The sequence below is a fragment of the Lepidochelys kempii genome, chromosome 20 (genome assembly GCF_965140285.1).
Source record: "Lepidochelys kempii isolate rLepKem1 chromosome 20, rLepKem1.hap1, whole genome shotgun sequence".
Classification (NCBI taxonomy): domain Eukaryota; kingdom Metazoa; phylum Chordata; order Testudines; family Cheloniidae; genus Lepidochelys; species Lepidochelys kempii.
Window position 1 is genome coordinate 27,705,089 of NC_136399.1, and position 12,329 is coordinate 27,717,417.

Below are 12,329 nucleotides of genomic sequence, written 5' to 3' on the forward strand. Positions count from 1 at the left end.
AGATAGGTAAATTAGCAGGAACTCTCTCGAACAGGTTCTGAACTGAAATAGCAGAAGCACTGCGTATTGGTGCTAATGTGCATTGGAGTGCTGTGTGTGAGATGCTTGCACATAGTACCTGTCTGCACGACACTTGGATCAAGTTAGTAATTGGCCTCTACTTTGGAGCTCGAGTCTTGTGTATCAGTTAGTGGTGCATATGATTCGTAACGTGCATTGGCAGAGCTGAGTATGTATGTAGCACTGCAGATTGGGATCAAGATGCATGGGCAGGGCTGAGTTGTGGAAGTTGTCCATTGCTTGAACAACACATGCTATCCTGTGTTGCAATTTGTTGTGTGTAGTAACCATTTCTCAATACCATACATGCTTGTTTCTGGTGATACTCTAGCTGCTGAAATACTATATGTGCTGTATTTCATGACAAGCATTCATAACAGCAATAAATTCCTGCCACTGATCTTCCAAAGGCCTGAGTAAATTGCACAAACACAAGGGTGGTTGTGAGCACATGTGTTTTATGCAGGATGTACAGTAGGCAAATTTTGCTTCCTACTCAGATACATTCAGTTACGACTATGGACAGAAACTAGACTTGTCCTACTGCAGAAAAGCAACGGCATTTTTTAAAATAGAGAACTAGGCATATTTGGTATAAACAGAAGTGAACTTCACTCTTCTTTTTTTTGGTCCCCCTGACATTCCAGGAAACAGGATGTGGTTGACCTAAATCAAGAGTTACTTCACTTGTAGCTGAGAGGTGCAGTCAGTGAGCAAGCACTTGCAAATGTCACTTAATGGTGCTTGATGGAAAAGTCAGTGTCTTTTCTTGTTAATCTGACTACAGTACAGCTGGTCTGTGTCACAGCTGAAATATGCAGATTTTCAAGTCAGGTTTTTATTAGAAGGTTGGCTGCTCTGGCAGCTCCTCAGTGAGGAGTGGACTGTGGAACCCACACACAGCCCACATCGTAAGGTCCATTGCACAGCCACACTGCCCCTGGGGAGTCCAGGGAGTGGGGAATTCTGCCTGTCTGAACTCCCCAGTGTGCAGGAGGAAGGCACCTGCTGTTATGCCCCTCCAGAGGTGCTGTATACTATCCACTGCAAGCCAGCCTTTTCCCTCAGGCTGATACAAAAGGAGATGGGTGAGAGGAAAGGAACAGGACATGACCCCCCTTTAAGGTGGCCTGTGCCTGCAAGATCATAGATAGAGTACACCTATTCTCACAAACTTTCTTTAAATTTGAAGCAGAACTGTCTGGCAGGAAGTGAGGAGGCTGTGAAGGTTCTGGACAGAAGCTTTACAGCGAAGCAGAGAAAGACAGAGCAGCTTTAGAGATAATCTTGCTTCCATATTCTAAGAAATATGGGTCCTGGGTCAGGTGAAAGTGACTCTGTGTCTGTCACGCTGTGTCAGAGGCCAACTCATTTTAAAAAAGCATCATTAAGAGTAAAGGAAAAAGGCCAATGCAGCCCACCCCAAGCCTATCCATTTGATGGGCCATGGAACAGCCTGGGTTAAAGGAGCATGGCCAGTTTCCAAGCTGCAACGAAGTTCAACACAGTGCAGGCACCTCTTCTATGCAATGGAGCACAAAGATGGGAACGTTTATACCTTATTTGTCTTTGCTGAGCAAGAAACTGAGATTAATGGTGACATCATTCTTCAAAAGTCTGAGCATTTCATCCCAACAGGGAATGTAACCCAGGAGTGCTTTTACCAAAGGCCAGGAGGAAGTGTAGAGGTCATTTGGACTTGCCTGCCAGCCTCATGAAAGAAATTAGAGCTGATTAAAATTACCATTGATGCTAATATACCATTGTAAATTGTATCCTATTGCTTGCCCAGTTACCTCTCAGTGGTCCCACATCCAGCCTGTGACTTCCATGTCACGAGAGAGGAACTCTCCAAAGGTGAAAAGATGAAAGCTACATCCGATGAAGTGAGCTGTAGCTCACAAAAGCTTATGCTCAAATAAATTGGTTAGTCTCTAAAGTGCCACAAGTACTCCTTTTCTTTTTGCAAATACAGACTAACACGGCTGTTACTCTGAAACCTCTCCAAAGGTGAAAAGTCTGATCACCTATAGCAAACCTATTGTGGCCCTGCAAGTACAGTTGGGTTACATGTTGGCAAGGATACATAAGTAACACCAGAGCCTCCCATAAAATGCCAGGAGTGAGCCCGAATGTCAATGAGTGGCCCCAACAGAGAGCGGGACCTAAAATGTAAGGTAGAATCATGTTACTCTTGCAGAATGACCAGAAAGACACAACCCAAAGAGTCTAATTTACATTGCTTCATCTGTCCTACCTTGGGAATTGTGAACTAGACCACTGCAAAGAGAAGGGGCACATCTATCTCGCAGTCATTGACTGTTTTTTTTTTTTGTTTTTTTTTAGATTTGTAGAAATTCTGCTCCTCACTAGACCCACAACTCAATTGGTCATAAGAGCATAAGTATGGCAATACTGGGTCAGAACAACAGTCCATCTAGCCCCGTATTCTGTCTTCTGACAGCGGCCAATGCCAGCTGCTTCAGAGGGTGAGAACAGAACAGGACAATTTTATCAAGTGATCCATCCACTATCATCCAGTCATCACTTCTACCAGTCAGAGGTTTAGGGACACCCAGAGCAAGGGGCTGTATCCATAACCCTCTTGACTAATTGATAGACCTATCCTCCATCAATTTATCTAGTTCATTTCTGAATCCAGTTATACTTTTAGCCTTTACAATATCCCCTGGCAATGAATTCCACAGGTTGACTGCGTGTCATGTGAAGAACTACTTCCTTATGTTTGCTTTAAACCTGCTGCCTATTAATTTAATTGGGTGACCTCTGGTTCATGTGGTATGTGAAAGTGAATAAGTGTTCTTTACCCTTTCTCCACATGAGTTTATAGACCCCTCAGCTGTCTCTTTTCCAAGCTGAACAGTCCATTTTTTAATCTCTTCATATGGCTGCTCTGTCATATGCCTAATCATTGTTGTTGCCCTTTTCTGTACTTTCCAGTTCTAATAACCTTTTTGAGATGGAGTGACCAGAACTACATGCAGTATTCAAGGTGTGGGCGTACCACAGATTTATCCATTTCCTAATGTTTCCTAACATTGTTAGCTTTTCTTTTGTGTGCAGCACATCGAGCAGATGTTTTTCAGAGAACTATCCTTGATGATTCCAGGATCTTTCCATGACTGGTAATAACTAATTTAGATTCCATTTTGTATACACTACTGGGATTGTTTTCTAGTGTGCCTTACTTTGCAATTATCAACACTGAATTTCATCTGCCATTTTCTTGCCCAGTAACGAGATCCCCTTGTAACTCATTGCAGTCTGTTTAAGATTTAACTATCTTGAGTAATTTTGTATAGTCTGCAAACTTTGCCACCTCACTGTTTACCCCTTTTCCTACATCGAGTATGTTGAACAGCACTGATCCCAGTACAGATCCTTGGAGGACCCCACTGTTTACTTTTCAAGTGGGCAAATTGACCGTTTATGCCTAACCTTTGTTTCCTATCTTTTAACCTGTTAATGAGCCGAGAGGACCTTCCCTCTTATCCCATGATTGCCCACTCTGCTTGAAAGCCTTTGGTGACTGGACCTCATCAAAGGCTTTCTCAAAGTCCAAGTACACTATATCCAATGGTTTCAGAGTAGCAGCCATGTTAGTCTGTATCCGCAAAAAGAAAAGGAGTACTTGTGGCACCTTAGAGACTAACAAATTTATTTAGGCATAAGCTTTCGTGAGCTACAGCTCACTTCATCAGATGCATGCAGTGGAAAATACTGTCTTTTCCACTGCATGCATCCGATGAAGTGAGATGTAGCTCGCGAAAGCTTATGTTCAAATAAATTTATTAGTCTCTAAGGTGCCACAAGTACTCCTCCTTTTCTTATATCCAATGGATCACCCTCATCTACATGTTTGTTGACACCCTACAAATTCTAATAGATTGAGGCATGATTTCCCTTTGCAAAAGCTGTGGTGACTCTTGCCCAACATATTTCTACTGCTATACTCTTGTTCAAGCATGGAATTTGTATTCATAGAGATTCTCTGGTACTGTTTAGATTTAAGATTTTTATTATATTTGACTCTATGCTTTCTTTCAAAAATAGTGCCACTCCCCCATCAGTGCAACCAACTCGCAGTCCTATATATTTTGTACCATGGTATTACTGTGTCCCATTGTTTATCATTCCACCAAGTTTCTGTGATGCCTATTGTAGCAATATCTTCATTTTAAGACCAGGCACTCAAGTTCACCCATCTTAGTATTTAGACTTCTTGCATTTGTATACAAGCACTTATAACATTTCATATTTAGTTGTCTGCTTTCATGTGACATAATTGAAGGGTACTCATTTTTGGTTGATTGTGTCATCTTACTTCCTACTGCACTTTATGAACTTCTATCCTCTCCTTTTTACTAGGATATTCAGTATTCCCTTTAATAAATCCTCCACTCAGGGATGTGTCTGTCCAAACCATGTGCTTCCTCCACACTGTCAGCTTTCCTCTAGCCTTTAGTTTTAAAAACCCCTTTGCTGGCATGTAAAATTAAAAATTTTGTAATCTTGTTCTATTTTGGTTTAGGCTGAGCCCATGCTTCCTGTATAGCTCCTCCTTTCCCAAAAAATTCCTCAGTTCCTAATAAACCTAAATCCCTCCTCTGAACACCATCTCCTCCAAGCATTGAGATCCTGCAATTCTGCCTGTTTCACTGGCCCTCTATGTAGAACTAGAAGCATCAGAGAATACAACCAGAAGTCATAGCCAAGTTAAAAAACCTCTTTTCTGATTTTAGAGAAATAGTCACTTCGTAAAGTGAGGCACAACATATCTAACAAATCAGCTGAAACTGGAAAAATTAGAGTCACAAGCGGTCTAGTTAGGAAGTTAGATTCCTAAAATCTTGTTTTCTTTCTTGAGTGGTCACCTTCCCTTCTCCTTTATTTACAGAGTTGTAGAAATAAAAGATATTGTAAAACAGGAGGAAGTGATTCATCAGGGTATTTGATCTTCTTAGCACAAATGGCGACGGGCAAAATGATAGATTATGCTTTTGAAAGTGAGGCTTGATTGAAATGGAATATAAAATAGAAATAGCCTCAGTCACTCAGGTTCCTTCACTGTATTTATCATTAAAATTTCAACTTAAAGCAGAAAGAAATTGGATTTAAGACGTTTTCCTGTCCTAGCAAATGCCAGCTCCATTAAGCACCCAGCTGTGTAGTCAAAACATACATTCATAGGGATACAGATAGTCCCTTTCTTATCTAGCAAGAACGCCCATCTGTCCTAACCGGCTGTCAGCCTCCAAGTGGCCTTTCAGCACATACAGGTCCAGACCAAACTCTTTACATGCCCAAGAATCTCTGATAAAGGAACGTCATCCCATTTAAACATAAGCTACTTGTATTCACTTTCATGGCTCATCACCGACCATAGTCCACTGTTGCAAAAAAGGCAAATGTCATTCTGGATGTATTAACAGGAGTGTTATATGTAAGACATGGAAGGTAATCATTCCTTTCTCTTCAGCACTGGTGAGGCCTCAGCTGCAGTGCTGTGTCCAGTTTTGAGAATCACACTTTAAGAAAGATGTGAACAAATTGGAGAGAATCCAGAGGAGAACAACAAAAATTATAAGAAGCTTAGAAAACGTGACCTATGGGAAAAGGTGGAGAGAATTAGGCATGCTTGGTCTACAGAAGAAGACTGAGGGGACACTGTACAAATCTTATATTTATATGGTTGTTATTAAGAAAACAGTGATCAACCTCCAGGATCAAGGGCAGGCTGAGAAGGAATTGGCTTTACAGCAAGGAAGAGTTAGGTTAACTATTATCCTTTCTAACTATAAGGATAATTAAGCACTTGAACAGCTGTCCTAAGGAGGCTGTAGAATCCCCATCATTGTTGGTTTTAAAGAACAGGTTAGATAAACACCTGTTGGGGATGGGTCTAGATATACCTGACCCTTTTTCAACACAGGGGAATGGACTAGATGACCTCTTGAGGTCTCTTCCAGCCCTACATTTCTATGATAGTTTCTCTCTCGCTATCAAGATGTTGATTCTCACCTTGAATTGCCCCATGGTGCCAGCCTCAGTTATTCACTTGTTAAATTTTCACAGTCATCTTTGTGCTTTCTCCCATGTTGTCCCTCATGATTTGAAGTAGCTCCTCAGAAACATCTACAAAGCTACCTCATTATACTTCAAATAATTCTTTAAAACTCCTTTACTGTAAGCCTACAAAAAACTTGACAATAGTTAGGCAATGGGTGCATTGAGGCTACTGCCCAATATGGTCTCACTGTTTTCTAGCACTTCCACGTCAGTCTGTTTTTATTCACCTTTTGTCTCTTATTGTAACCTCTTTGGGGCAGGGACTTCCTAGTTCTGTGTTTGCAAAGTACTTAGAACAATGGGCCTCATGTCCATTACTGCAACTCCTAGGTACTACTAATACATTAATTTTTGTAGCCATAAACTACCTTGAGTCTTATGAGAGATCTTAACACTATATAAGTAAACAAATACGCTGGTCAGTACCAGAGAAGAGGAATAATTTTTCACAAAGAATACTTGCTCTGGGGAAAAGAATAGTGGGCTAAAGGTGAAACAGGATAAATGTCATTTAGATATTATAATAATTAATAATGTGTTGCTCTTCTGTGGCACGTTCCATCTGAGGCCCCCAAACCCCTTCACAAATATTACTTAAGCCCCATAACACTCATGTGAGGCAGGGAAATATTATTATCCCTATTTTATAGGTGGGGAAACGGAGACACCACGTGGATGATCAGGGAGTGCAGCAGTCTGGTAGCGGAGGGATCATGGAGAAGTTAAATAAGTTTATGGGCAAGAAGGGTCTTTCATACCTGATACAAAAGGCTGAAGTAGATTTGTGACATCTCTAGCAACCCTATTATCTAGAATATCCTTGCACATTCAGGGTCTGTGAGGGGGTTCTGGTCTGGACAGGGGGTTGGGGTGCAGGGGGGTGAGGGATTTGGGGTACAGGAGAGGGCTCTGGGTTTGGGTGTGGGGCTCAGGGCTGGGGCAGGGGGTTGGGGCACAGGCTTACCACGGGCGGCTCCCCGTCAGTGGCGTAGCCAGAAGCAGCTAGGAGGTCCAGCTCCTAAGCGAGGGGGCTCCTAAGCGAGGGGGCCAGGAGGCTCTGTGCGCTGCTCTCGCCCACAGGTACTGCCCCCCAGTTCTCATTTGCTGTGGTTCCTGGCTAATAGGAGTGTGGAGCCAGTGCACAGGGCAAGGGCAGCGTATGGAATCCTGTGCCTCTTCCTCCCCACCCCAGAGCCAGACCTGCTGGCTGCTTCTGGGGCACAGCGGGGTGCCAGGACAGGTAGGGACTAGCCTGCCTTAGAGCTGCAGCACCACTGGACTTTAACGGCCCAGTCGGTGGTGCTGATCGGAGCCGCCAGGGTCCCTTTTCAAGCAGGCGTTCCCAGTCGAAAACCAGACCACTGGCAACACTAGTCTGCTCCATCGCTGCAACAGAGAGTAATGAAACCCTTCCAGCACCAGCTATGCATATTGGTTTACAACATGCAGGATAAAGAAAGGGGACTGCTGTGCAAGGCTAGTGCTGGGGCACAGCTGTCCAACTCTCAAGAGCTAGTGTCAGCAAAGGCCTGTCACGCTCCTGGCCTTCATAGATAACTAGACCAAAAGTCATCTGATCTACATCTACCCTGCAAAAGGCCCATTAGCCTTGTTTTCCATTCACTCTTGTTGCGGGAAAGGCAGGCTCCCCTAGTAGTGGGTGTGCAGAGCAGGGTGGATATTTTTAGAGGGAGTTGTTGTTGCTCTGCAGAATGGCAGAAGCACCACTTCCCTTTCAGCCACTGACACCTCATTTCACAGTAAGTGTATAATTTCAAATCCTAGAACAGCTGACTCTTTGGTTTGGTACCAGCCTTCCAGAGTCTCGGGCTGCTGCAGGAATTCCCAGTGGTGCCTGCTTTCCCTGCTCTTGATACTGATCACAGACTCAAAGAACTATTCTTTCCTACCAGATCACTTCTCCCTTTGGCTGCAATACAGTCTGCAGAGTTGGTCCAAGCACTCCAACTGCACAGGACCTCAGTTCTCAGTCCATGTTCATCTTTTAAGTATTGCTGGGAACTGAATCTGTTCTCCACATAAGGACATATGAATCTCAGGGGCAGTAACTCAAAATCCACTGTCTGCACTGCAGTCTGATCCAAATAAACTAGTCAGAAGCTCTCTCAAGTCTTGCTACTCTCCTCTGTGAAAGCTTCTCTACTTTTTGCAACCTAGACATCTCCTCACACCTCATCCTCCTATTATTAACAGAAAAAGCAGCTCAAGCTGCCAGTTGTGAGAGGGAAGACTGAGCTGAAGTTGGAGAGGTGATAAACAGGGCCCTACACAGTATTATTCAACTTGTGCCCCTATGCTTCCCTGAAGGTGGGCCCCAGCCTGCGCTGCTGACCCCAATGTGTCGAGGGGGCACAGCCACCTCCCCTGCCTATGGATCCCCAGAACCCGCCCCCCACTTGCTGACACAAACCAAGCTTTGTACACAGCAGATGCTGCAGCAGTGGTTCAAGGCAGGCTTCATGCTGTCACGTGGGGGCTGCATCTTGCCAAAGCCCATGGCCCTCCTGCAGCTCCTCGCCACTCCTGGCTCACCACGAGAATTTTGACAGGAACTACCAAGCAGTAATAACAATAATAATACGTGTATGTGTGTGTGAGTGTGTATGAGAGAGAGAGAGAGAGAGACTGTATTGGGGGACTGTGACTCATGAGAGGCTGTGTGTGTGTGTGTGTGTGTGTGTGTTAGGGAAGTGTGAGAGACGGTGAGTGCAGTGTCACTTTAAGTCCCTCCCTCCTTCCCCTACGCAGTGGGACTCCCTCTGCCCCTCCCACTGACTCATCTGGAAGTTTTGTTCCTCCTGTCCTGGCCCTGGCACGGCCCCTGCCGGAGACCGGCACAGGCTGGCAGGGTCCAGGGAGGGACTCCGCTCTGGGCAGTGGTGGGCTGGAGCTAGTGAGGGAGGGGGTGGGGTGGGGTCGGGGAGAAGTCCACCAGCCCAGCACAGGGGAGGGGCTGGAGAAGAGAGGATTCTAGCTGCGGCCTGCGACAGGAATGGTGCCCCACATTTTTGGGTTCCCTATGCCGTCATGTATGTTGCGTATGCCTATGGATGGCCGTGGTGATAAAGGGAGCAAGAATAAGCTATCTGCTCAAAGCGCAATGTCTCTGTGTGTGCCTGTGGGACGTGTGTTTTACAACACAGTGCTTCACAGATTTCTTGGAAAAGTCAGAACCAAACTGTTTTATAGACACAAGACCATTTCCTATAATCTCCTCCGTATTTCTCACATTCTCCACCTACTTTCGTGTGTGCATCACCCCAAGCAAAAGCACTAAAGCAAATTATACATAGCTGATAGGAAACAGAGGACTGGCTAAGTCAAACTTTCTCAGCAAGGGGTGATACCTGACACGAGTATAATATAGCAAAAAAAAAAAATTAGACAAAATTTTACTCCCGTTCCAAGAAGGAGACAGCCCTTTTAAGATACCCTTAGGTCCCAAACCTGTGGGGAGCAGCCACAATGACAGATTTGGGTGTAATACAGAGAAATATTGAACAGTTCTGCAGAAATTCAAAAAGCAGCCAACTTGGTCAAAATATAGGTAACACAGCTAATGTGCAGTACCCAGGGTAATGTCAATACTACATCATAATACTCTGCCCTTTACTGAGGTGTTCAAAGTGCTTTATGAATGTTAATGAACTTAGCCACTCAACCCCCAATGAGATCTTCCCTATCAAGGTACCTATATGGCTCCCAGGAACTGTGGTCAGCATAATTATCCCAGTTTTGCAAAGTGGGAAGCTGAGGCACAGAGAGAGGTGACCTGAGACATTCAAGGCGTCACACAATCAGCTGCGGATATTGTAATAGAACCCAGGAGTCCTAACTCCCCACCTCCTGCTGCGACCATTAAACCCCGTCTCTTTCCGAAACTATTTGGGCCAGGCTTTCAGTTGCATGGAATGACACTGGGTCACTGGCTAATGTTGAATCAAATACTCGTGACAGACTTGGCATTTCCAGCCTGTTTCCCATCAGGCAGAGCTGCTCCTCTCTAGTAAAAGCATCACACACACACACCCCTCACTCTCAAATCACAACAATCAGCAATACTAGCATGTTATACCACAAAGAGCATTTTTTTTACCCTAAAGATCTCTTCATACTGTTTATGGTCAAAAAGTCCCTACAGGCTCAAAATGCTGCTGAAATCTTTAATGGTGGAAATTGAGCACGTGCGCAATAGCCTGTTTGCAAAATAAAAATAAAGTAATTGTTCCACACTTTTCTCTCTTTCTCCAATTAGCAGAGCTTTGTCTCCCTGAATGGGAAGTCACCTGGAGTGTTGCGTTTGGTAAACAAAGCTGGCTTTTTTTTTAGTTAGAAAAAAGCATGTGAAATCTTGAACTGGTTATTTCTGCACTTTTGAGAATAGGAAAATGCCATGTGGCCTGAGGATGTTTATGGTTGACGAAGAGACTCTTAAAAATAGGGGTTATAACAAAAAATGTTTAAAGAACCTCAACCCAGAAGAGTGGCACTGTGTACTGCAGGAGATGCATCCACATTCTCAGAGAGAACACTGGAGCCTGTGACTCCTGGTAATGGAGACTCTGCATTCTTTTCTCTCACTAAGAGTTTAGCTTGCACTACAAAGTAACCCACAGCTGCATCTGGAGGCAAGAAAGAGCTGTAGTAAAGCGCATGGAACAGGCCAGGTCTTCATGAAAAGGCAAAGACACAGAAACGTTAGTTTACCATTGAGCTACCACAGCCTGCTAGGCATTTCAAACTGACACAATAGATGGCCCCTATCCCACAGAGCTTACGTTATAAACCATTCACAAGGTTATTTCAAATGCCAACACATACCACTTGGTTCAGGGTCTCCCATGACTGGGTCTTCTGTGTTTTGGTCTGAAAGCAGCAGGGTCCCGGTTTACCCAGCTCTGGATCGCAGCCAAGTTGAGTAAAACACAAATCCTTGACCAATTCTGATGTTATCTGGTTAGCCAGAGAGTCCATATGAGTTGTATGCTAAGGGAATTGACAGAGAAGCCCTGGTCTAAGTGCAGCCGCTTTAACCAATCTACTTCCTGCAGACACATTTCCGTGTAAGGAAACTGTGCGCAGTGTACATTTGTTTGATCGTTCAATTTGCATACATTCAGATCTGTCTGTGAACAAAGAAGGGCCCATTTTACAACTCTGTTGGCTTCAGTGCCTACAGCAGCACAAACTCTCACAGCTAACCTTCACTCTCACCCCAGGAAAACTTAACTCACAATTCCAAACTCCTGGGGTATATGAGTCTGTGCACATTTATGTGGGAACATGTGACTGGTGCTTCTAGGGATGCTAGGTTTTCCCATATTTATAAAATATATTACCATAGATGCACAGAGAATGTGGCCATTGGTTTAAAAGACTCTTCTTAAAATATTTCAGTAGAGCACCATGTAGCAGCACTTACTCCAGAATAATATATTCAGTCATACCAAGAGAAGAGGGATTGGTTTGGGACAGTGGGAGAATAGTAGAAATTGACCAAAACCCCACAATTATCTGAAACTCTTGTTCCACGCTTTGGTGGTTTGGACAAACTGGAACTGAGACACTCCCCCTGCCCCACCCCTCAAGATTTTGGTTTTTCAAAACCCAAACCTGACCAAGGATTTTCGAAGTTGAGCTCTGGTTTCCCCAGCTCACCTCTAATATGACACAAATGCTCCTTGCTTGAGTCAGTATTTGTTAGGGTACATTTACACTGCAAGCTGGGGGTATAATTCACTTCAGCCATGCTCTGTTTTTAGCATACTTGCTCAAACTCTTATCTGAAACTCTTGTTCCACGCTTTGGTGGTTTGGACAAACTGGAACTGAGACACTTGCTCAATTGGAGCTAGTGTGGGTATGTCTCCTCGAGTTGAGAGTGTAATTCCCAGCTCAAAGTGTAGACATACCCTAAAACCCATGAGGAGGTTTCTCAGATTGAAACCATCTTGAAGACAACTAAACTTTGCTTGAAGTCTTTACATCAGGATTGGATGTCTTCTTAATAGATATGCTCTAGTTCAATCACTGGGTGGAATTTTATGGCCTATGTGATGAGGAGGTCAGATTAGATGATCATAAAGGTCCCTTCTGTCTTAAAACCTATGAATCTCATCCTCAATGTAGAAACACTTATTTGTTTGAAAACCAGTGATA

At 44.0% G+C, this 12,329-nt stretch overlaps 1 protein-coding gene across 1 annotated transcript in view; it reads right to left on the reverse strand.

Moving 5' to 3' along the window:
- GMIP (GEM interacting protein) overlaps nt 1–11,211 on the reverse strand; it is a 38,049-nt gene extending 26,838 nt beyond the window's left edge. The window contains exon 1 of the mRNA XM_073318686.2: nt 10,993–11,211. Coding sequence (XP_073174787.2) covers nt 10,993–11,014 — 22 coding nt within the window. The 5' untranslated portion in view covers nt 11,015–11,211. The remainder of the gene's footprint in view (nt 1–10,992) is intronic.
- Between the last annotated feature and the right edge of the window lie 1,118 nt (nt 11,212–12,329).